At 46.7% G+C, this 24,434-nt stretch overlaps 1 protein-coding gene and 1 long non-coding RNA gene across 2 annotated transcripts in view; one reads left to right on the plus strand and one right to left on the minus strand.

Annotated features, from left to right (window-relative positions):
- Positions 1-626: 626 nt before the first annotated feature.
- Positions 627-19,884, minus strand: Stard7 (StAR-related lipid transfer (START) domain containing 7). The gene is made up of 8 exons (XM_005400653.2): positions 19,242-19,884; positions 11,616-11,824; positions 11,261-11,310; positions 9,669-9,779; positions 9,508-9,590; positions 8,648-8,747; positions 3,899-3,983; positions 627-2,396 (listed from the first exon to the last, which is right to left on the minus strand). The coding sequence occupies exons 1-8, from the start codon at positions 19,529-19,531 to the stop codon at positions 2,212-2,214; spliced, it is 1,113 nt and encodes a 370-aa protein (XP_005400710.1). The 5' UTR covers positions 19,532-19,884; the 3' UTR covers positions 627-2,211.
- Positions 19,885-20,015: 131 nt separating this feature from the next.
- LOC102015308 overlaps positions 20,016-24,434 on the plus strand; it is a 5,984-nt gene continuing 1,565 nt past the window's right edge. Inside the window, exons 1-3 of the long non-coding RNA XR_263468.2 lie at positions 20,016-20,464; positions 21,078-21,189; positions 22,550-23,268. This is a non-coding gene — a long non-coding RNA (uncharacterized LOC102015308). The remainder of the gene's footprint in view (positions 20,465-21,077; positions 21,190-22,549; positions 23,269-24,434) is intronic.

Consider the following 24,434-nt stretch of genomic DNA (forward strand, 5'->3'; position numbering starts at 1 on the left):
CACACTAAGTGCTAAGAAAGGATTACCTATCACTGGCTGACTCAAACTCAATGTAAAATGAGGGGAATTTGCTCATCTAGACTGCAGCTCGTTGTAGTTCTGCCTGATCACGCTCAGCAAACACGTTCACCCCAGCTGGTACAACTAGCTCAGAGACGCTGCTGGTCCAGGAGGGACGCAGGCTTTGGGAGTTTGTGAAGCTCTCGGATGCAGCCAAAGTCCTCCAGCTCAAGGATGGTCAGTGCTGCTGCTACTTCCTAAGTTGCACAGCGCAAAACCACACAACATGGAAAAATGGACTTGGGTTCCCAGCACTCAAAAGCTTGCCTGGTGACACACAAACACAGTAGCAGTTTCCTATGTGCAGTAACTCGTATGAAATACGTGTACAACAAATGTGTCACTTAGGCAAAGCCGGATCCACAGAGGACACGTGTGCGCCAGTGGACGAAGATGTGGAACAAATTCACTCTCAGCTGTCAAGCGGTTGTCTGGAAAGAGGCCGCAGTCTAGAGAAGGTGGCTGGTGCCAGCCCGGCCACCCCTATGTCCACTCCCTGGTACCCTCTACACCTGTGATCAGGAAGAAACTTAGGATTTCCCCACCACGCATCCAAAGACAAACACTTTTGTACCAATCTTCATATATTTATTCACACGTTTGATAAAAATGTTACTGTTAAGAGTGAAATCATTACAATGACAGGAGTAACTGTACACAATCAAATGACTGTGAGAATGGGGAGACCACAACTGCCAAGCACCTGTGCACACACTCACAGACACACTCGTGCACACACGCACTCACGACCACGGGTGGAACACAGGGACTCTTTCCAGCTTCTGGGAGGTCCTGGGGAGGCGCGGACGTCTCCCTGCAGGTCTGCTCTGCCATCCGTAACGACAGGACTCAAACACTGGGACAGGTTAGTCCTTGGCACAAAACTGCACAGGCAATGAGGTCAAGGAGGGCGGGGTTTAAATTAGTCTCTGGCTTAGATTCCTTTTTCAACACAACAGGGTAGCAAGCAGGAAAAAGGGGAAACTCAGCCATTTAAACTCCAGAAAAGAGGACTTAAAACTTGATCCCTATCCTCCCAAGAGACTGCAACATGAGCACGAGCAAAATCAAGGCCAAGCCAATACCACCGGGGTGTGACCTTGCCCTGCCTTTATTTTAGCTCTAGAGACGAAAAGCTTTCCAAAGCAATGAGGGGGTCACGTGTGCCACATGCCACACTCCCGGTGCTGGCAAAATTTCATCTATTTGTCCACACGGCCGGCCTTAAGCTTGGAGCTCCGGCAGGCGGCATTCCAGCCCCGCTCCTCTGCCCTCAGCCTCCTGAGGAGGACAACTCAAACCGCAAGGGGGGAAGCAACACCTGAACCAAAACTTTCCTGAACAGTGACTAAGGAAAAGCCTCACTCAATTCCTTTTTGACACAAATATTTAAAAAATTAAATTGAATTTAAATGTGACGCTGTGAGCATTTCCACAGGCCCTGTCAACTTTGATGGCACAGGAGCTGCTGTCTGGGAGGGTGCAGTTGCTGTGCTCCTGGCACACGGGGTAAGGCTGGGAAGAGGCAACCATCTGGGTACACAGCGCAGTAACACCCCGGCTGGTTCGAGAGGAACTGTGGGCTCTGCTGTCAGTGGGGTGCACACTACCACAGAAACATCTTGGTACAAACTTCACGTCCCTCAAGGTAAAAGCGAGGTAAGGACAAGGCACTTGGCACGGCCGTGTATCATCCACACCTATCCCACCAGGTCTGTGACCAAGAGCACTGCCCGTGACCCCGGTGAGCAGCGAGCCACCAGGCACCCTTCCCAGGGGGCCTGCGGAGCTGGAGGAGGCCTGAAGTGCTGCACGCCAACGGCAGGGCTTGGAATGTCAGTGAGGGACTCCTCGGGAGGCGAAAGGTCACCCCCTTGCAGCCTGAGAAGCAAGGGCTGCGTCAGGTGAGCTCAGTGGAATACTGAATCTTAGGATGTCTGCCTGAGGACAGGACAAGGCCTCCACGGATGCCACCCTCTCTCTGACAGTGCAACAGGGCTCCGAGTGACGCCAGACACCAGCCATCAGATGGTCCCTCACTGGCCATTCCAGCAGATGCCTTCCAACACTCGTGGCTTGTCCCGTGCTGCAGCTGTGATAAGGGTCCGAGGCAGGGCTGGGAGCACCTTTCCCTGCTCATGCCAAGGCCCTTCAGGCGTATTCGATACGAGCCGGGCCACAGCTGCCTTCGTTCTTCCGCTCAGAGGCCTGGGCAGTGGGCTTGGCCTCGCTGCTCACTTCCAGAGGCTTCGCCGAGATGTAGTCCTTCACTTTGATCTCCATGTTTTTGGCCTTCAGGGTGGCGGTGTGCAGCTTCTCAAGAAAATCCGGCATGCCTGTTGGCAGACACCAAAATCTGGTTAGGCTGCTGTACAGACCAACTGGAGGCTCAAAACTTGAAGGCCCTATCCCACAGGGAGCAGCTCCCCCTCACAGGGACAAGAGCCTGAATGACACCCTGACAGCTACTCCCAGAAAGTGCCCCCACGCCTGGGTTATACAAACCAAAAGGGGGCGGCAGAGGAGGTGAAGGGACACGAAAAGAATTAAGACGTGTAACGTGCTTGTACTAACTCCTCGTGACAAATGTATTTCTCCGGTACCGGGAACCAAACTCACAACCTTGCGCTTGCCAGGCAGGCGCTTTGCCGCTGAGCTAAATCCCCAGCCCCTCCTCGTGACAAATGTAATCATTAGGTATTGCCCTGTATCAAAAACATTTTTTATTTCTAAAAACCACCTATGACCTCTGATCCCCTGAAAAGGGGAACTGTGATAAGGCCACTTAAACCCCCAATGGCTCTCTTTAAGGTGATGACAACACCACTTACCAAGTGGCATACGTCAAAACAGCTGCCAATTTAATTTAGACAAATGTCAAACAGAAATACCAACTTTCCTTCTCTTCATTATCCCAAGTGTAAGATACTGCATATAGAAAACCAGAAGAAAGAAAAGTCACAGGGGGATACTTTGTAAGACAGGAAACTGGGAGGGAAGGTGAGTTACAGCTGTGACACACACACACAGCCTTTGCGACCGGCAGCGGCTGCTCCCCGGTGACTGCCCCACAGTGACAACTCCAGGCCAGATGCTACAGCTTTAAACACTACTGGGAAAAAATCTTTCTTTGTGTGTGTGTGTGGTTTAGGGGATTGAACCAAGGGCCTCAGCGACATCCCTAGCCCTTGTGTATTTATTTTTTACTTTAACACAAGGTCTCACTAAATTGCCCAGGCTAAACTCAAACTGGTGATCACACTGCCTCAGCCTCCTATTTGTTTACCCTCCCAAGAATTTATAGGCCTGTACCATCATACCCAGTCAAGAAAAAATTTGAAAGCACTAGTGTACCTGGTCTCTATTTAAGGCATTCCAGCAAATGTTTTAAAAATCTTCCTCGGCATACCAGTTGCTTCCTAGAACTCTGTGACTCTCATCCCTTCAAGTCCCACCTGGAGGCTAGAGTGCTTTGTGGAGGACCAGGAATTTCCCCAAAAGGACTCTAGTAAGTCAAGTACACATCCTCCTGCTGTCATTAAGATGAAGCCAGCAGTGGTGGCACACGCCTGTAATCCCAGAACTTGGGAGGTTGAAGCAGGAGGATCACCCTGAGTTCCAGGCCAGCCTGGACTACATAGTGAGTTCAAGACCAGTCTGAACTAGAAGTAAAACCCTGTCTCAGGGTCAGGGATACAGCCCAGTGGCATAGCGCCTGCCCAGCAAGCACAAGGTCCTGAGTTTGATTCCTGATACAAAAAAAAACCCGTCTCAAAAAAAGATCAAGAAAAAAATGCTCAACCCAGGCTTCAGGCCCTGTGCACACATCCCTACTCACCACTGGAAACCATCCAACTGACACAGTAGCGCGGAAACACAGTCTGGGGATTATCACTGTAGGTCAACAAGTAGTCAAAGCCATTCTGGAGAAGAAAAACAGCAAAGATGAGGGCATTTAGATGACCCACCATCACTCACACCCAGCACCAAAGAACAACCAGGAGATGACTGTGCAGGAAGTGCTTTTCTTGCCACCCTGAGCAGAAGAGTTCTCCCTGGAGGCCAGGAGACCACTATACACACAGACGCTGGCTGGCCAGGCTGACCTCTGGCCCTCGGTGGCCATGCTCCCAGGCAACAGTTAACTGGCAGGGGCTCCTGCTCACCACAGGCTTCCCCACTGGGAGCCTGGAATGTCAGCATGTGCCCAGGCGAGGGTGCAACAATGTGACCATCTCCCACTAAAACCTTCCAGTGCTGAGTTTACCAGGTTTTCCTGTTTGAAACATTATGTATGCATGTCACTGACGCAGAAGGAAGGCCCACACGGGTTCCTCCAGACCAGTCCAGCTGTGTGCTGACCACGACACAGTCAGAAAACCACGTGTAGAGTCCTGTGAGTCCTCCCCGGAGATCTGCAAGGCTGAGTGTAAACCTGGGAACCAGGGCTGGGGATTTAGCTCAGTGGCACAGCGCCTGCCTGGCAAGCACGAGGTCATTGAGTTCGATTCCTGGTACCAGAAAAAAACCAAAAACCAAAAAAACCCTGGGAACCCACAATGCATAGCTCCAATGTTTACAGCTGAAGGACCTGAATCTGTACCACTTCCTCCTTTTGTAAGGACAGTAACGGCAAACATTTATGTGCCAGGAATGGCTTTAACTCACAACAATCCTGTAATGTTGTAGGCACAATAATCCCCATTTTACAGATGAGGAGACTAAACACAAAGAGGCAGTGTTACTCACATACCCAGCGAGAGCACTGAGAACCACGGCCACTGGGCCATGCACCTACCTCTCTCGGGCTCAGCCTCCTACTGTCTAACACAGTGACGGACACAGGATTCAAGGAGATTCAGAGTGTGCTAACCCTAAGAGATGTATAATGCACGGCGTTCACCTCTTTTCCACATGCACATTTTTACTGCACAACTATAGGTAGCAGAGCTCCAGCTATCACAGCAAAGTCCATCTTTTTTTTCCCTTACAAAGTGTATTGTTGAACCTTTTATACATTTACTTAACACATATTAGATTGTCCGCTATGTGTCTAGCACCGCACTGGGTGCTGAGAGGAAACAAGTGTGTTCCAGTCCCTGCCCGGGAGCTCCTGGCTACTTGGATACAAGGTACCTGCCCAACACACAGCTGCACGGAAGGCATGCAGGGGAAGGAGGAAATGTGTGAGGCAGGAGAAGCAGGAGGGCCCACCCCAAAGGCTGCTGAGAAGAAGAAATGAGTTAAAGACCAAATTACTCTACCGTAAAACACTTGCCCTGGGAAATCAAGGACCTGGATTCTTACCTGACACTGTTTATGCTATAAAGGAAGCCAAAAGTGAAAGCAATGGTTACTGTAAGAAGGCAGGAACTGGGCAGAAGAAACAGAGATATACTGTAAATTACTCTGAACAATCTTCATTTATAGATTTAACTTTGGAAACAAGTATTTTCCGTAATTTTTTTAAAAATGCAATTTAAAAAGCAGTGCTTAAAAATCCAAAGCAAGTGGAAAGTAAAGAACCTATGGGAGACGGTCAACAGGGACATGACACAGGCAGATAGAAAGAGTAACTGCCAACCTTGTAGCACAGCTGACAACAATTAATTGGATATTTCAGGGGCTGGGGATTTAGCTCAGCGACACAGCGCCTGCCTGGCAAGCGCAAGGTCATGAGTTTGATTCCTGGTACTGGAAAAAAAAAACAAAAGCAAAAACAAAAACGAAAAATTGGGTATTTCAAAATAGCCAAGAGAAGATTTTCAACATCCCCAATGCAAAGAAATGACACGTCTGAGGGGACAGATATGCCAATCACCCTGATATGAGCATTACACATTGTATACACGCACCGAAATGTCACACTGTACACCGTAAGTATGAATAATTACTATTACTATGTGTCTATTAAAAATAAAAAAGAAAACCAAAAGAAAATAAAAAGGGGCTGAGGGACAGGGCTCAGTGGTAGAACGCTTAGCATGCATGAGGATCTGGGTTGATCTCCAATACTGCAAAAAAAAAAAAAAAAGTAAACATACAAAACCTCTTTCTTAGTTCTACCTTCTGAAAAGGCCTAAAAAGAGTAACCTAATAGCCATGAACAACCCTAGCAGCAAAACTGTGGTATTTAAGGGCCATTTTCCACTCAAGGGAACCAGGACTCCTTAAAGAAAAGCTGATTGCCAGGTTTAGAGCTAAACCTCTCCAACATGACCTGAAACATCTTCTAATGCCAGAGAGCAAGAAAGCTTCCGGCCCTGCCAGGAAGACTTGAGCCAACAGACTCCCAACAGCAAAAAATAGTATCGATATGAGCATCAGAATAACAGTCAAGTACTAAAACTAATTAATCCAGTATGCTGAATCTGAGTTTCTGAGGACACTTCCAAAACAAAAACTAATACTTACTTTGAGGATACTTAACTGAATAACCAACTCATTTCATTTAAAGCTAGAAAACAAAGGCAACAAGCCAAGCATTTCTCTTATTTCTCTTTCCCACAGAATAGACACCAACTAGGTGATGAGCAACATTTTCTCTGACATATTTCACCTTGTATAATGAAGGTTCACAGAAGCAGCTCACGTGTTCGGGGGACGCTGCCACAGTTGTGCTGCTGTGTGCTGACTCCACAGTGTGATAGTGTACTGTAGTACAATACAGTCAGGACTTACTGTATTTGTGGGTTGTTTTTTTGTTTTACACTGTGTACTTGTTGAAGGCAAGTAAGACTTACTTTGTCGGACTTACAAACAAATCTGACTTACAAGTGTTCTCCAGGAACAGAATTCATTTGTAAGCTGGGACTTAAAGAAAAGTGACAAAATCAACCTAGTAATTCCTAATGAAATAATCGATGTCATCGATAGCTTCGACATTCACAAAGAGCCAACCAGACAGTACTTGCCTGAGAATGAAGTGATCCTGTCTAGACCAACCAAACTAAAGCTCTTCTAGCCTCTAACCAATCTACCTACCAAATACCCAAGAAGACGGGGACGGACGATCACGTCAAGGGACACTGCAGACTGTGAGGACACACCTGGCAAGGTCCAGGGCAAACAAGCCTGTTTCTTCAACAAACACCAACGTGGAGATATTCAATGAGTGCATCAACAAGTATCAATGCCTGCATCTTCCTTACATCCTGATTCAAATAAAACAATGACAAAAAATTCACTCAAGCAAATCTTGCTCCTCACTTGACCTGTCTCCCCTTCAAAGTAACTGGCCTTCAGCCGGGGCTACACAGTGAGCTCAAGGCCAGCCTGAACTGCACAGCGAGACCCTGTCTCACGAAAAGTAACTGGCCTTCAAAAGCAGCCTTATTTCTTATCTTCTAAAGCAAGGGACTTTCAAACATTTTTAACCATTCCCCACTGTAAATAACCCTTGCTACATTGCAGTTTAATTCATTCCTTCCTTTCGCTCTCACCTCTCACACACGCTCATATATATGTAATCAACAGTAGTTTCACAAAGTATGATTACAGTCAGTTCATATCCTATTTATTTTTTTAAAAACTGATCGTAATACCCTACCTCAATTTTGTCTCCCTCTAACAAGCAGCAATGTGACTTGAAAAATACTGTTCTAAAAACAGCACACAAGAGGTTTGGGGATTTAGCTCATCTGCACAACGCCTGCCTGGCAAGTGCAAGGTCGTGAGTTTGATTCCCAGTACCGGAAAAAAAAAAAAAAAAAAAAAGCACACAAGTAAACACAAAGACCATCCAGTTTCTAAAAAAGTCAAACATTATGCTGTCTGAGGTCAACCACATTCTCTACCACAATCCTACTTTGAGTAGATAAGACAACTTGATGAGAACTAGAAAAAAACACAATCCCCATAGCTTTAAAACAAATAAAAACACTGGGGAGAAACAAAGCCAGGATCAAGTAAAGCAAAACTAAAACTGGCAGCCCCTGGCATCAATACGTACACTCTATAATAGAGATTTGGTTAGGAACACAAAATACCCCACTAAGTGGAAACAAGTATTCTTTTCTAAGGACAGTCAGAATTCTAAAGTCTAACTCTCCCATTTTACAGACAAGGAAGCAAAAACCTAGACAGGTTTCCAGTGTTTTTCCCACTGCAATGAAATACTGGCAGGAGGTACTTGCTCCAGCTCCTGGAAAAGGCTGAGATGGAAGCTCAACCATCAGTGGCTACGACTCCCCCCGCTCTCCGGCAAACGCAGCCACGGGTCAGCACTGCTTGTCCTTGCCCACCTTCCAGCTACACCCAACTCTACAGCAAGGCCCAACCACACATCCCGGAGCAGCAGCCTGAGCCTCACGCACACACTTCCCCAGCGTGGAACCTCTCGAGCCACGTCCCAACCCTCCTGAGCCGGACACTGAGGCGGGGCCCTCAGTCAGTCTCAACAAGCTCACCTGGCCCGGCCCAGGTAAAAAGGCATGCTTGGGCTGGGGATATAGCTCAGTGGCACAAGCGCCTGCATGGCAAGTGCAAGGTCGTGAGTTCAATTCCCGATACAAAAAAAAAAAAAAAAAGACATGCTTGAGAAAATGCACAGTCATGACTCATTACCTCTTGGGTGAAGGGAACTCACCTCATCGAATGACTTGTGGGGACGGATAACCATTTGGGATTCATACGATCTGACCCTGACGAACTCCGGAGACTCTGGCACGCTAGGGTGCTCCACAGCACTAGGAAGGAGGAAAGGTGAAGCCGAAGCTCAGCAAAACCTACACAGAAGGCCTAAGGGAGCTAAGGGTGGTGGCAGGACCTAAGGTGCTCACTCTACTTTTACAATAAATGGAACAAAGGTGTCACTAAGACGAATGACTACAACTGAGTTCTGAACATGAAGTGAGTCCCTTTGGTACTGGTAATATACAGCTCACTACACCCGTATGTCAAGGATGACTTCCTTGGCTAGGGCTATAGCTCAGTGGCACAGCACCTGCCTGGCAAGCACAAGGTCCTGAGTTCAATTCCCTCCAAAAAACATGGCTTTCTTTTTCAGTTACCAACATTAAGAAAACCAAAGAAAAATTTTAATTAAAAGCTTGTATGTCTGAGCATTCTATTCTGGGAGACTGAGCCAAGAGGATCACAAGTCTGAGCCCAGCTTGGGCAACTCAGCAAGACCCTGCCTCTAAATCAAAATGATAACAAAAAGGATGGGGATGCAGCCCAGTGTGAAGGCTGAGGTTTAATCCTGAGCACCCAAAGGTAATTAAAAAATCGGGCTGGGAATATAGATCAGTGGCACAAGCGCCTGCCTGGCAAGCACAAGGTCCTGAGTTCGATTCTCTGTATGCCTTCCACCTCCCCGGCCCATTCCTCTTATAACTGGGCCAGGTGGGGCCCCAGGTCCTCAGAAGCTTGCAGGAAGCTGTGGAGAACACTCGAGTGAAAGGCATAGCTAAGGAGCCGGGTAAGGGACACAACAGCCACACCTACCGTGACACCAGCACCATAACGTTGTTTTCCTGATCCACGCTGTACCGACGAACGTAAACATAATCCCGAGAGTACATTGGATACTGAGGAAGTGAAGGGGAGGATTAGTGTTCTGCATCCATGGACTCAACAGAAGCAGAACCAGAAGTAAAAGTACTCACAGGAAAATGGGTCACCCAGTGAAGAACCTCAGAACCACTAACTGCATCCCTCTCGATCACCTCCAGCTTGATCACCAGGGCATCCCACTTTTTTCTGTACTCAGTGTCCAGCTGTGGAAGAGAAGACCATGCCGACCAGAAGTTCCAAATCAAGAAATACAGAAAGCTTCTCTACACACTTGGACTTCTGATGGGGAACAGTGATCAGACCCAGCACTGCCCAAGCGTGAGTAGCACGACTGTTTTTTCCAGCCAACTCTTTAAATCTTTTCATCCACTGAAACCGACTCTTAAAAATAAAAAGGCAGCCAGGCATGGTAATGCGTGCCTGTAATTCCAGCACTTGGGAAGCTGAGGCAGGAAGATCCCCACAAGTTCAAGGCCAGCCTAGGCTACACAATGAGTTCAAGGCCAACCTGAACTATACAGTGAGACCCTATCTCAACAAACAACAAAAAAAAAAACAAAAAGAGGGGGCTAACCAAAGAAAAAAATACTGTAAAAGACACAGCTAGGAAAGACAATGTTTGGTCTTCACTATTTCACAGAATTCACTATTATTCTAAACAGCCTTAAACAGACAAAACAAATCCCAAAGTATGAGAAGACACTTCACAAAAAATGCAAGCAGCATACTGTAAATTTCTTTTCTTTCCTTTGTGTATGTGTGTACCAGAAATTGAACTCAGGACCTTGAGCCTGCCAGGCAGGTGCTGTGCCACTGAGCTACATACCCAGTCCATACTGTAAACTTCTGATACCACGAGTAACAGGAATTTCAAAGACAGACATATCCTATACATCCCAATCAACAAAAATACAATACAGACTGATACAATTCAGTGCTTAGGTGAAGGGGCACTTGCATGTTACTGACAGTGTGATAATCAACAGACTAGTTACGGAAAGTCTGGCAAAACAAGTACCACAAAAGAAAATTTCTGGATGGTCCCACCTCCCCTTCTCACTTTGTTATAAACACCATCTGAAGGAGAAAAATAGCCCTTGAACAGATACTCTTCAACTCTGCCCAATAAATACCTTCACAGGGAAATGTTGTAGATTAAAAAGAGGTTAAAGATAATAATTAATAATTAAATGTAACCCGGGCTGGGTCTGTGCTGAACAGGAAAATGCTATGAAGGTCAACCAGTAAAACTAGAACACAAACAAGCCTGAATGAAATCACTGCATCAATCACTGCATCACTGACTTTAATAATGGTACCGCAGTGACACAATGAAGAAAGCATGTCTAGTTGAGCAAATATGCAGTGGAAGATTTAGGAATAAGGGACCACAACGCACATACCCTACCTTCAAACTGTACAGAAAAAAAAAACAAAGCCTCACAAAAATATTAAAGCATTCAAATCCATTCCATTTTCCCGGCAGTCGGGGATTTGTGGTAGGGGTAGATAGATCAGTCTCATCCCCATAAAACAGACAAAGAAACTATAAGCCAAATGTCTGCCCACAGAGTTCAACCTCGGCACCCCACCCACCCGCACACACGAGTTTACCTAAATGCTGTGTGGACAGCAGTAGCTGGCTTGCTGGCAAGCTTTCAAACCTGGGCAGAAACTAACTCACCTGAACGTTGAAGAACTGCCGCGGCGTCACATCTGTGTAGGTTCCAAAAACTGGAAAGACAAGAAAGAATAAGGGACACTTGCCACACACCCCCGCCTCACCCGCTCCCACCGGCTAGCTGCACTGCAGTTCTAGAGCACTGGCACACTGCCAGAAGCAGGTGCAGAAGCCAGAAGCCACGCTGGGCAGAGACAGAGATGACCCACAGTGAGGAACAAACCCAGAAGCTGGTCATCTGCGAGAGGAACACAACAAGAACAAAACAAAAAACGAACACGACAGATTTTGCGAGAAGCCACCCGACTGAAAGAAGTCCACTAGAGAAGTCCGAGGAACGGCGGCCCGGCTCGCCCACCTCTGTACTGGTACAGGTGGGTGCCCGCGATGGGGCGCCGCCACAGCTTGAAGTGCTTCTTGTCCATCACCATTTCCCACGGCTGCTCTCTGTCCTTCGAGTCTTCATCCCCGTCTGTTTGGGATTTTGACTCTGGAGAGTGGCGCTCAACCCCAGAGCTCTGAAATATACTCGACACCTCCTCCAACTTTTTCATCTCATTAATGGATCTGCAAAGGACAGAAACAGGCACGCTGGAGAAGGCTGGAGATGGCCGGTGAGCCCTGTGCAACCGAGTGTCCACGCACACCCCCGCAAAGGAGGGGTGTGTGTTTGCCACAGCGCAGTGTGGTGAACAGAAATGGTTCCTGAGTTTGAATCCTAGCCCAATGCTCACATAAGAGCACATCAACAAGCTTTTATGTACAGTGCTTAAGGCCTGGCACACAGCCCTCTGGTTAACTGCTAAGGTTTATGACTGTAAAATGCCACTTGTTATCTTTTACCCATTTTTTAAACTGAGTTGTCTTCTTTCTACATTGTTAATAGTATTTCTAAATTTTTCCTCCTTTTCAAATTGAGATATAACTCACATACCACAAGTTCACCCCTTTACAGTTTACAATGCAGTGCTTATCAATATACTCACAAGGTTGGGTAACTACCATCATTACCTAAATCCAGAACATTCTCATCATTCCAAGAGGAACCTGTACCCATCATTAGTCATTCCCCATTCCTGCCTCCCTGCCAACCCTGGCAACCACAAGACTACTGTCTGTTCTCTATGCACTTGCCGATTCTCAGCATTTCAGATAAATGGGATCATACAACGTATGACAGTATGTGGGTTCCTTCACTTGAAATATTTCCAAGTTTCACTGATGCAGCTTATTCTTTTTCAGAGCTGAACAGCATTCCATGACAGGGGTATGTCACCTTTGGTTTACTGGGTAATGGACATTCAGGTTGTTTCCATTTGGGGGCTACAATGAATAATACTGCTAAGAACATCTGTGTACAAATTTCTTGCACAGACATGTTTTCAACTCTCCTGGGCAGATTCATTTCTCGGATTGAATTTGCTAGGTCATGGCAACTCTATGTTTAACTTTCAGAGGAACTGCCAAACTATCTTCCAAAGCAGCTGCACTGTTTTATATTCACACCACCTGTGTATGAAGATTCCAGTGACCCCACATCCTGGCCAACATTTATTATTATCCATCTTTTTTGTTGCTAGAGGGTGTGACGTGGGATTCCGTTGGTGGTCTTCTCTGCTGATGACTAATGATATTGAGTATCTTTCATGTGCTTAGTGGCCTTTTGTGAAACTTCTCTGGAGAATGTCTATTGAAATCCTTTGTCCCATCTTATAGGTTATCTAATTGACTTTCAACAGTTCTTTATACAATATTCTAGACGTCAATCCCTTAGCCAATACACGAATTATAAATATCTGCTTTCATTCTATGAGTTGTTTTTACACTTCCTTGGTAGTGTACTTTGCTGCGTAAGTTTTTTCATTTTGAGACAGGATCTCTCTATGGCTCTCACCCTAGACTTGTAACTCACTATCCTACATCAGCCTCCTGAATGCTGGGATTATAGGTACGCACTACTACACTTGGGGTAAAGGATTTTTTGTTTTGTTTTTTGCCCTACTAGGGACTGAACCTAGGGCCTATGTACTAAGCTACATTCCCAGCCCTTTATTTTTATTTTGAGACAGGATCTCACTAAGCCACTAAATTGCCCTGGCTGGCTTGAATTTGCAGTCCTTCTGCCTCAGTGTCTCAGAGTGCAAGGGCTACAGGCACACCATGCCCAGCAGGGTCTCAACTTCTGAACAGTAATATGACAGACTTAATTAGCACATAGGAGCAGAAATACTATCATATACAGCACGGAAAAGCCTTACATCTCTTTTTAGTCTAATCTGCCAAATCTTGTTTGGATAGGATAGGTATCTAAACCTTCATAATCTTTCCCTTCTTAGCTGTGGTACTGGGGTGTGAACCTAGTAAGACCAAGGCTGGGCTCCAATTCTGGCCCTCCTGCCTGAGCTCTCACAGTGCTAGGATTAGAGTGTGTGCCACCATCCACAGCCTAAACCTTCATATCCAAGAGACTTAAACTAACCAGAAGAGAGAGGTAATAAGGACAAAAGAGATTATTTCCCAAATAGTAACAAAATCAGATTAGTAAAGGGATCAAACAAAAATAGTCTGTACTTCTGAAAATCACTACAATGTTTGAAAGGCTGGGCTGAAGGCATACAATGAAAACAAGGTAATTATACCAGTGTCTGATCAGGCTAGGAGCCCTGCCCAAGGCACAGAAAGGGATATAAGGCCCCAAAACACTTCAAACAAAACAGTCCTGAAATTAGGAATTCAAAGCAACTGTGGTACTTCGCATAATCCCCTCCTCAACTGCCAAACTACTGACAGAGCTAGGAATTTTCAGGTACTACTGATTTGATTTGGAACATATTCTGAAATAAAAAACACCAATTAGTTCATGACGGTTCTGGGGTAACAAAGTAAAATAATGAAGACAGTCTTAAAAAAAAAAAAAAAAATGAGGTTCACTTTCAAGTGACCTAAGACTGATCTAAGATAGGTAAAATGGGCAGTGCAGTGCCAGTGGGTTCCCTCCCACCATGAGAGTTCCTTTAACGTGAAAAGGGTTTTACACTGATTATTCATCTAGTAAATGACATGAGAAAGTTTAATGCATTCAAAAGCCTCCAGAATACAAAAATGGGAAAATGTCCAATTTTCCTTATTAAGCTTTACTGGCACTGTTTATTCAAATTTCTAGAACAATGAATCGAAACTGAAATACGACAGAGGAAGCTAATAAAACATATTCCCAAAGACTTACAGATTTCTTAACATCCTTCCTTTTTTTGTTCTTATGATTATTTTTAACTGTTCCAAAGCAATAAAAAAAAAAAAAAAAAAAAACCTACTGAATTTTTCCATAAGATTTGTCTTGGGCTCACAAAATGCAAACTTGTACCAAAAACAGTGAGCAAAGTTATTTTGATTGTTTAATTGGAGCCAAGTAGCTGAGAATACAAGCCCAAGTATTGAAACGTGGGATTTTTTTGTTTTAGTTTTTGTATTTTTGTTGGTACTGGGAATCGATGAGGGGTTGGGGAGCACTGAACTATATTCCTCAGCCCTTTCTATTTTATCTTGAGACATGGTCTTGCTAAATTGCCCAAGCAGATCAACTCGAAAACCTCCTGCCTCAGCTTCTGGGCAAAAGATCTGATTTCTACAACCAGACTCTGCTGCAAGTCAAAATCACTTTGTACAGGTCACTTTGCTCACATAAAATTAAACTTATTTAAATTTAACAAATCTTGCCAAGTGTGCTGGCACATGCCCATAATCCCAGCACTCAGGAGGCTGAGGCAGGAGAATCACTGCCAGTTTGAGACCAGCCTGGGCTACAAAGTGAGCTCAGGCCAAGTGTGGTGGCAGATGCCTGTAATACCAGCACTAGAGAGGCTGAAGCAGGAGGATCATTGTGAGTTGAGGCCAGACTGGGCTACATAAATGAGTTCAAGGCCAGCCTGAACTGCATAGCGAGACCCTGTCTCAAAAAGGCAATCAATCAATCAAACAATCAATAAATCTTATTTGTTAAGATTTTCTTTAAACATGCCAGGCATGGTGATGCACGTCTGTAATCCCAGCACTTGGGAGGCTGAGGCAGGAGGATCAAGGCCAGCCTGGGCTACAGAATGAGTTCAAGGCCAGCCTGAACTACACAGGGAGACCTTGTCTCAAAAAAAAAAAAAAAGATTTTCTTTAGCACAAAAGTAAAGAAAGATTATCCTTCTTCATTTGTAATACAAATTAAAACATAGGAAAGGCACATGCCATTTTAAAGTACACACTCTAAAAGATATCTTGCTTACTTCAAACCTCTTTAACCAAGATAGCAACATCAGAATTAGCGTAGGAGCCGGGAGCGGTGGTGCATGCCTATACTCAGGGAGGCTGAGGTGGGAGGATCGTTGCAAATTCAAGGACCGCCTGGGCTACAAAGTGAGCTCAAGGCCAGCCTGAACTGCATAGCAAGACCTTGTCTCAAAAAGATTTTAAAAAACCCAAACAAACAGAATTAGTGTATGCCAGGGCAAGCTGGTTCAGAAATCCCACAGATGAGCCAAAAGCTGTGATTTAGGGACCATGTGACAATCAGGATCTTTGTCCATTAACAATGACAGAAATGTACTTAACCTGACAGGCAACTGTGCTTCATTTTGGACACCACCCAAAATCACCTCATAAAACAAACAAACCCAAGACTTCGTTCTATCGGAGCTGTAACAAACTCTCCTACAGCAGAGAGAATAAACATCAAGCAAAAATTAACCTGTTACCAGAATATTTTACTCTACAAAATATAAGCATATATTGGACATGGTAATTAATGCACACCTATGATCCCAGCACTAAGAGACTAAGGCAGGAGGATCACAGTGAGTTCAAGGCCAGCCTGGATTACATAGGGAAGCCCTGTCTCAAAACAAAAAACAAACATGAACTATCAGAACTAAGAACTAAGCAACCACTATACAATCAAGATGTAGGTGTTAAATAGCAAATTTGCCTCCTTATCACAAGAACATACATTAGATGGAAAACTTGGTCATATCTCAAATACATGAAAAGCTGAATTTAAGCATGAACTGGACAAAATGTTAAATGAGGGGCTTCACTATATAATAACCCCAAACTGTCATCAAGAGGTCAACTACAATGTCTGTCGGCTAGGGCTGTGTCCCACTGCTAAGCATGCAGACGTCAATTCCCAGGAACCGCTCCCCCCCACACACACATACTCAGACTACACTTTTTATTAATCTCTGAAGTTCTGAAGCTGGTTAGCCCTGAATAACTCCTCTGGATAAGCTGGAAAACCAAGAGTATTTCAACTGCTCCCATGTTTCGGAGACACCCAGGAGAGAGGAAAACAATAATTAACTGGTTTCGTCACCGACTGGTCTGATCTCTCTGTCACAATCGGCAGTGCCTACTAAATTCAGTGCTTATTACATTCACGTCCCATCATGTTTTCCCTTCCAGCTCCCACAAGTGGGAGAACTGCTAAAAGAGGCTCCAGGACATATTCTCCATATAAATGCATGAAGCAAGCCAGAGAGTGCTGTCTACCATTAGGCCCCAACATGATTCAAATCCACCCTCCCAAAACTCCTCTCTTTCCCCCAGTGTAACCCTTTTCTGGTCTCTGTCTTCTTCCTTAAACAGCCCCACAGAAGATTTTTTTCTCTCACTTGCACCACTACATGAACCCAGGGCCTCCACACTGAGCTACAGCCTCAGCCCTTTTTATTTTAAGACAGGATCTCCCAAGTCACTAAGCCCCCAGGCTGGGCTCAAACTTCTGTATCAAGTCACTTAGACTGCTGGGATTACAGGACTATGCTATCATGCCCAGGTTGGCAATTTTCTAATTTTTTTTTTTTTTTGAAATTTCCTAATTTAAAAGTTTTCTTCCCATTCTTTTATTTTTTTACAAGAGACTGATTAGTACAAATGTCATAGTCACAAAACAATGTTAACAGAAACTGCTTCTGCTACAGCTATTATGGTATACTTTGACACCTTAACTTTTTTGGAGAATAAGGCTGTTTCTGGTTATGAGTTTAAACTGCATTTAAAAAGCATTCTTGGGCTGGGGATTTAGCTCAGCGGCAAAGCGCCTGCCTGGCAAGCGCAAGGTCGTGAGTTCGGTTCCCGGTACCGGAGAAAAACCAAAAAAAAATAAAAAAATAAAAAGCATTCTTTCCTGTTAGAACAAGGATTCCTTTGTGTGTGTGTGAGCACACGAGTATGTGTGTGCAGGTGTGGTACTGGGGATTGAACCCAAGGGTATTCTACCACTGAGCTACATCCCTAGTCTTTTTTATTATTTTAAGATATGGGTGCACAAGCATCCCCAGCTCCTAGTTCTTAAGACAGACTTGCATTTCCCACAATTCATAGGGTTACACAAATAGCTGCCTGACATCTCAGTGTTACACATCCCAAACAGGCCATGGTAGAAACTTCGTTGGTGGATTACCATTCTGCAGCGAATCAAAACTGCGGAACAACAGGGTGTCTCCCTATTGAAGAATTATAAAGAAAACTCTGTGAGATCTATTGGGGGAGGGGCTGTTCCTGAAATCCCAGGTTTCAGCATGTAGGAACAGAATGCCCCGAGGTGGGGGAGGTTTTGCAGTTTAAGAGTACCTGTTTTGTGGTGTTTTGGGTTTTTTTTTTTTTGTCTTTTCTGAGACAGGGTCTCACCATGCAATTCAGGCTGGCCTTGAGCTCACTTGGTAGCCCAGGCTGGTCTCAAACTCGCCAGGATCCCCTGCCTCAGCCTCCCCGAGTTCAGGGATTACAGGCGTGTGCCACCACGCCCGGCTAGGAATATCTGTTTTAAAAAATAAAGCAGCCAAGCATGGTGGCACATGCCTGTAATCCCAGGACTCGGGAGGCTGAGGCAGGGGAGGCTGAGGTAGGGGATCCTGGTGAGTTTGAGACCAGCCTGGGCTACAAGGTGAGCTCAAGGCCAGCCTGAACTGCAGAGTGAGACCTTGTCTCAAAAAGACCATAAATAGATAGACAGATAGATAGAGAGATAGATAGATAGAGCAGGCCCTATGCTGCACACCTATAATACCAACTACTTGGTAGGCTGAAGCAGTAAGATATCAAGTTTGACGCCTGCCTGGGTAACTTAGTGAGACCTTATCTCAAAATAGAAAAACTAAAAGGGATAGCTCAGAGATGAAACACTTGCTTAGCATGTGCAAGGCTGTGGATTTAATCATCAATACTGTAATAATAATAATAATAGTAATGATAGAACGCAGAGACATTGTAAAGCAAATCCTAAAGCCAAGTTTCTCTGAGATTACCTAAAAACTATGAAGTTTCAGACTCAACAACAGATTAACAGATCCAGTGAACAATACTGTACTGGGTTTTTCCCACAGAAGTTTTAATGACAGCAGTGATTTCAAAGCCATATAACATAGTACCCCGAAAGTTCTGAAATAGCAAAAACCTGACCTAATTGTACAGGTTAAAAATGCCTAGGCGACTGGTTTGTGCAAGCAGGGCAAAATCCCTTCCAGCCTCTTCATTCTGCCAAGACGCCAAGTCACAATGACAGGGAGCTCTCCGGGCATTTCTCACAACGCCCAAGTCCCATCTGGACGGCAGTCATTTTGCAAATGGCAACACGACACCTCCAGATCGAGTTTCAAATGCGTTTCGAATGTGCGTTTTTCTGGGTGTGTTCAAGTGCGCGCTGGCTCCATACCTTCGATATCTAATTTATTTTTTTTCCAATGCTGTTTTCTTTAGCGTCACGCTTGCTACCCACTCGACGTCTCCCCCCTGGATTAACCCACGCTCGCAGTTCTTATCTTCAACCCGACAAAAGCGATGAACACAGCAAGGGAATGCAGCGGATAGGTAAGACGGCATCCATCTACCGCACCGCTGCCTCAAGACCACCGCGTAAACGGGGAACATCGACGCAGCGCAGCGCGGGCGCCGAGGTCCCCGCGCCCCCCGCCGCCGGCGCGGCAGCCGCACGACCCACCTCTGCAGCTCCTCCTCCTGGATTCGCTCCTCGTCCCACACGAAGACGCCGGCGAGCGCCGCCATCAGGGCAGAGGCATGGCCCGGGCGGCCGCGCAGCCTGCGCCACAGGCGTCCGAGCAGGACGCAGCGCGAGCGCTCCGAGTAGAGGCGGCCGTAGAGCTGCGCGATCTGCTGCGCGCGCCGCACGCGCAGCCCCGTCACGAAGCGGCACTGATTGGCCAGCAGGCCCAGCAGGCCCCCGCCCCGCGCCCCCGCCAGCCAGGCGGCCAGCGGCCTCCGCGGGAACATGCCGCCGCCGCGCGCCCCCCGGCCCCGGGAGGAAGAAGCAGCGCCGCAGCGCCGTCTGCGGAGCCCCTAGCAGCCCGCCCCCGAGTCCGTCTCGCGGCGCCGCGGCCAGGCCCCGGCCCGCATGTCTCCCCGCGGCAATCGCCGAGGAAGGGTCTCCGCGCGAGGGGTGCGCCCACGCACCCGGCCCTCGCGCGCTCGGCCTCCTTGCGTCTCCGTGCGGCCGGTGGGTGCCACGGTACTGTGGCGCGAAGCACACGGGAAGCCACCGGGCGGGAGACCCCGGCCCGGCTGCAGAAAAGGTCCCGTGCGTCCCGCCTCCGTCTCGCGCGCTGTCCGAGTGTAGCCTACCCCTGTGTTCGCCTCCCGAGCTCTCATTGGGTGAGACTCGGACACCTGAGTGTTGATTGGTCCAGCCCAAGGCTCTTCACCGCCCCCTCCCGCCCCTACACCCCTCGAGCCAGGGCGGCCTAGTAGCAAGGTAGGTTGCGCGGCGCGAGAGCCAGTCAAGGGCGCCGGGGAAAGTGACCGTCAGACCTGCTGCTGTCGCCATGTCCGGCCGCCCCGACCCCGCCCCTTGGAGGGGCGCGGCCAGGTGCAGGGAAATCCCGCGCGGTGTGCAGTTCTCCCAGAGGAGGGACCGGCGCCCGGGCCTTTGGGCTCGGGCCATGGCGGGGGCGAGGTCCCTGCGCTCTCCGTGCGGGGCGTGGGGGGCGACCCAGGCGGGGCCGCGAGGCGACGCCGACGCTCCTGGCTAACGAGACCTGCTGCGGCCTGATCGGCCGCCCAGCCCTCCTGAGTCTCGCGGCGCCGAGGCGGACCCAGAGCGTCGGGATCCCGAGAGTGAACTGGCCTCACCTGCTGAGAAACCGGGACAGCACCGAGAGCCACGCGCGCAGGTAGCCTGTTGCAGTCTGGAAGTGCGGCAGCGCTTCGGTGAGCAGCCCTTCTCCCGGGTACCCAGAGGTGACTCCGTCTGAAGGTAGACAGGTTTCCTAAACCTACCTTGATCGCCCTTGACCTCATTACAGGGGAGACACTCATTATGTAGCCAAGGCTTGCCTCGAACTCGTGGGGATCCTCCTGTTTCAGCCTCCTGCGTGCTGGAATTACAGGCATGCGCCACTACGCCCGGCTAGGAAAGAAGGGAATTTTACTGGGGAGACGAGTCAGACGTGTTCCAGGGCGGGCTTCTTCCTACAGCACCTGTTTGAAAACCTGGGACAGGACCACCTCGGGGTAGAGGATTTAGCATAATCAGCAGGTCAGCCTGGTTCCCCCGGAGAAAGGGTTGTCTTCTTTGACTGATTTAAACCTGTTCCTTGTGGTCTTCTCTGAAGGGCCTTAACTGTCCTCAGGGGATTCTGCGACTTCCTGTCCCAAAGCTCTGGTAATTAACCCTTAAAATTCCCGCCGAGCAGCTAACAGGATGTCGTGCTGTAAAAAGGGCTGTGCTCCCTTGAGGCATTTAGGAATTTCACTTTTACTGTAGATAAACACTTGTGTGCAGTTTCACATGTTCTTAACAAAACTAAATATTTCTCCAAAGAAAGAAACATTATGTTTGCCGGAAACTGAAATCTGGATCTCTTCTATCGTCTCCTGGATGTCGGGTTTTCCTGTGGAGATTGGTATTGACGTTTATTTCCCCTTGAAAGCAGGTAAGGAAAAATATGTGTGTAGCAAAAAATAGTATCTGTCACTCTGTAAAGCCAGCCTTTTTCAGTAATGCGGGCAGGGAAGAGCTGACCTTTCCCCTTTGAGGCCTGCGCAGGCCCTCGCCTTCTGTGGCTTGGGGTTGCTATCTGCCTCATAGAGCCAAGTGGAGGAGTTGTCCTCTGGGAAGACAAAGTTGTCTTTGCCTCTGAAAAAGCCTCCTACATAGCTGGTGTCGGCACTTGCCAGGCATGTGGCTTTCTGCGAGTCAGGGTTTTCAACTGAGGTCAAGAGAGAATACAGTTACTGTAACTGGAAACCCTGAGTCGGGGGTGATTGCCTCCAGAATTCCTTGCTGTTAATTCATTCAGGACTTCAGGACAGTCAAAGACGTATATTTCCTGATTTAAAAGAGAAAAATGGCTGAGTACGGTGGTGCATCCCCATGATCCCAGCACCCGGGAGGTTGAGGCACGCTGAGAGTTCAAGGCCAGCCTGTGTAAGGAGACCTGTCTCAAAAACAAACAAAAAAATCTTCTGGGGATCGGGGGTGCTGGGAGTTGAACCCAGGGCTTCATGCCTGCTAAATATTCTACTGAGTTCTGTCCCTACTCCCAGTACAGATTCTTTGTTAGTCGTACGCTTTGATCACACACACACAGGATAGAAATTAAAATTCTAAACTGCTTATAATTATAAGTCTCTAAGTTCATTTTTTTTTTGGTCGGATTGAATTTTTATTTCTATTACACAAAACTAGAACAACATACATTATGTTTTATGTACCTATGTCAGTTATTACATATAAAATTGTTTGGACACTTGTCATAATGAAATATGACTGATCCTTTCTAGTTGACATCATTGATTAAATATTATCACATAGCTAACAATGCACTGTTAATTACTAAGCTGTACCTATTTATTATTTTCACTGAGATAGCAAGAAAACTTAGTTACATAAAAAGTAATAAAAGATGGCTCTTGAAATTGTGTGTTTGTGCTATTTTGTATTATTTTCAACTTGGTCAAGCTGGGTATTACTCAGAATTCCCTTCCATAGAGTATAAATCTAGTTAGAGTTGACCAAAAAGAGACTTATACCAGATTGGGAGGCAGAAATGAAGCAGGCCCATTACTTTGAGAGGCGGGGCAAGACTGGGTCTTCTGCATAACTCAGGCTAGACTGGAACTCACACTGATTTTCCTGCCTCAGCCTCCGAAGTGCTGGGAGTACAGGCATGTGCCACCACACCTGGCTGAGCCATTTTTTTCTGAAATTTGCAGTCACATGGGGTAATAAACAAGCACATAGGTAACTGATGGGTTCCAGGTTGTACTCACTCTCCTTTGCTTCCCTTCCAGGACTTCTTCCTGTCCTGTCGTCCCAGCAAGAGTGCCAGACCAGCCCCCAGGCTACAGACCCACAGAGGCAGCCGCTTCTCAAACCTCCAAAACTTGCAGCCCAATATTTTGCCCATTTAAAGATTTTTTTAGCTGGCCAAGGTGGCACATGCCTGTAATCCCAGCGCTCAAGAGGCTGAGGCAAGAGGATCCTCACAAGTTCAGGGCCATCCTGGGCTCCCTGATGAGTTCAAGGCCTGTGCTCAACTTCTGGGCTCCCTTGGTCTTTCCCTCCCTTTGCTGCAAGATGGACACTCCCAGCGCTGTAGACTGGACTGGTCGTAGAGTCACTACACAGCCATGCAGTGAGCCATCTCCTCACCATCGTCCTGGGAAGCCCTCGGTGTCCCTCTGCAGCCAGTCCCTTCCCTCAGCCACTGGTCTTTGACAGCCATTGACCCACTACTATTGTAGCCTTTGCCTTTTCTGGAATTCCATGTGAAGGAAGAAACGGTACAGCATGGGGTGTGTTTCTTTGGCTTCTACCCCTCAGCATAATGCTTTAGAGATTCAGCTACGTTGTTTTATCAGAAGTTTGTTTCCTTTTGCTGTAGAGTACTCCCTGATATGAATGTACTCATATTTGTCCATTTGATGTTTGTTTCCATTTGGGCTGCTGTGAATATTTGTGCGGAAGTCTTCCGGGTAGTCCTGCAGAAGATGGATTGCCAGGTTGTATGGTAAGTGTGTGTTGAACCTTGTAGGAAACTTTTCCAGAGTAGTCCTATTTTGTATTCTCACCGACAGCATATAAGTTTTGGTTGCTCATGTCCTTCCCAGTACAGGACATACCTTGTTTTACGGAACTTCCTTATGCTTCGTGTGCATTGCATTTTGTACAAACTGGAAGTTTTGTGGCAGCCCTGTGTCAAGCAAGTCTATCAGTGCAATTTTTCCAACACTTCTGATGATTGTTAGCATTTTTTAGCAGTAATGTATTTTTTAATCAAGGTAGTCACATTACTGATAATGCTATTATTGCACACTTACCTGACTACAACATAGTATGGAGATAACTTTTTCTTTTTTTTTTCTTGTTTTTTTGAGACATGGTTTCACTATGTATTCAGACTGGCCCTGAACTCACAGCAGTCCTTCTGCCTTTGTCTCCAGAAGGCTGGGATTATAGATACGCGACACCACACCCAGCAACATAACTTTCTTATGCACTGGAAAATTTAAAAATTTGCATAACTTACTTTATTGTCACATTTGCTTTATTGCAGTGACCTGTATCCAAGCCTGCGATATCTCTAAGGTATCCTGTACTTGGTACTGTCAGTCCTTTTAAGTTTAACCATTCTAGTTCGTGTGTGGTAATACAGTATCTCACTGTAGTTTTAGTTTGCACTTGTTGAGTAGTCACTATCTTGGTTACTTTTCTCTCATTGCTGAGATAAAATACCCATTGCTGAGACAAAATAGGAGGGAAGGTTTATTTAGCTCACAGTTTGTGGAGGTTTCAGTCCATAATCAGTTGACTCCAAGGAAGGGTGGCACACGGCAGAGGGCGATAGTTCATGGTATGGAAAACGGCAGAAGCAACAAGAGCAAAAAAAGGAGGAGCAGAGAGAGCAAGCCTCTTTCCCTCCCTTGTACTGTGTGCAGGTTAACCACCCTAGGGTGAGTATAGCCTCACACCCATAATCCCAGCATTGGACCATGAGTCAATCACATAAACTCTAGAAGACCGCCCCATGACTGCATGAGGCTTTATTAGCAGTCATGTTACAGCGCCTGCGAGGCAAGTGCAAGGTCCTGAGTTCGATTTCTGATACCAAAAAAAAAAAAAAAAGTCATGTTGTTAATCTCTTCTGGGCCAGGGATATAGCTCAGCAGCACAAGT

This window comes from Chinchilla lanigera, unplaced genomic scaffold (assembly GCF_000276665.1).
Source record: "Chinchilla lanigera isolate Chin_1 unplaced genomic scaffold, ChiLan1.0 scaffold00069, whole genome shotgun sequence".
In the NCBI taxonomy this organism is placed as follows: domain Eukaryota; kingdom Metazoa; phylum Chordata; class Mammalia; order Rodentia; family Chinchillidae; genus Chinchilla; species Chinchilla lanigera.

What these genes read in the sequence shown, in the direction of transcription:
- Stard7 (XM_005400653.2), bottom strand. Translation starts at nt 19,531, where the DNA reads ATGTTCCCGCGGAGGCCGCTGGCCGCCTGGCTGGCGGGGGCGCGGGGC. An exon ending in CAGGAGGAGGAGCTGCAGAG is followed by an intron (nt 11,825 to 19,241) that starts GTGGGTCGTGCG and finishes TGTCCTTTGCAG; the next exon opens with ATCCATTAATGAGATGAAAA. An exon ending in CAGTTGGATGGTTTCCAGTG is followed by an intron (nt 2,397 to 3,898) that starts GTGAGTAGGGAT and finishes GTCTGCCAACAG; the next exon opens with GCATGCCGGATTTTCTTGAG.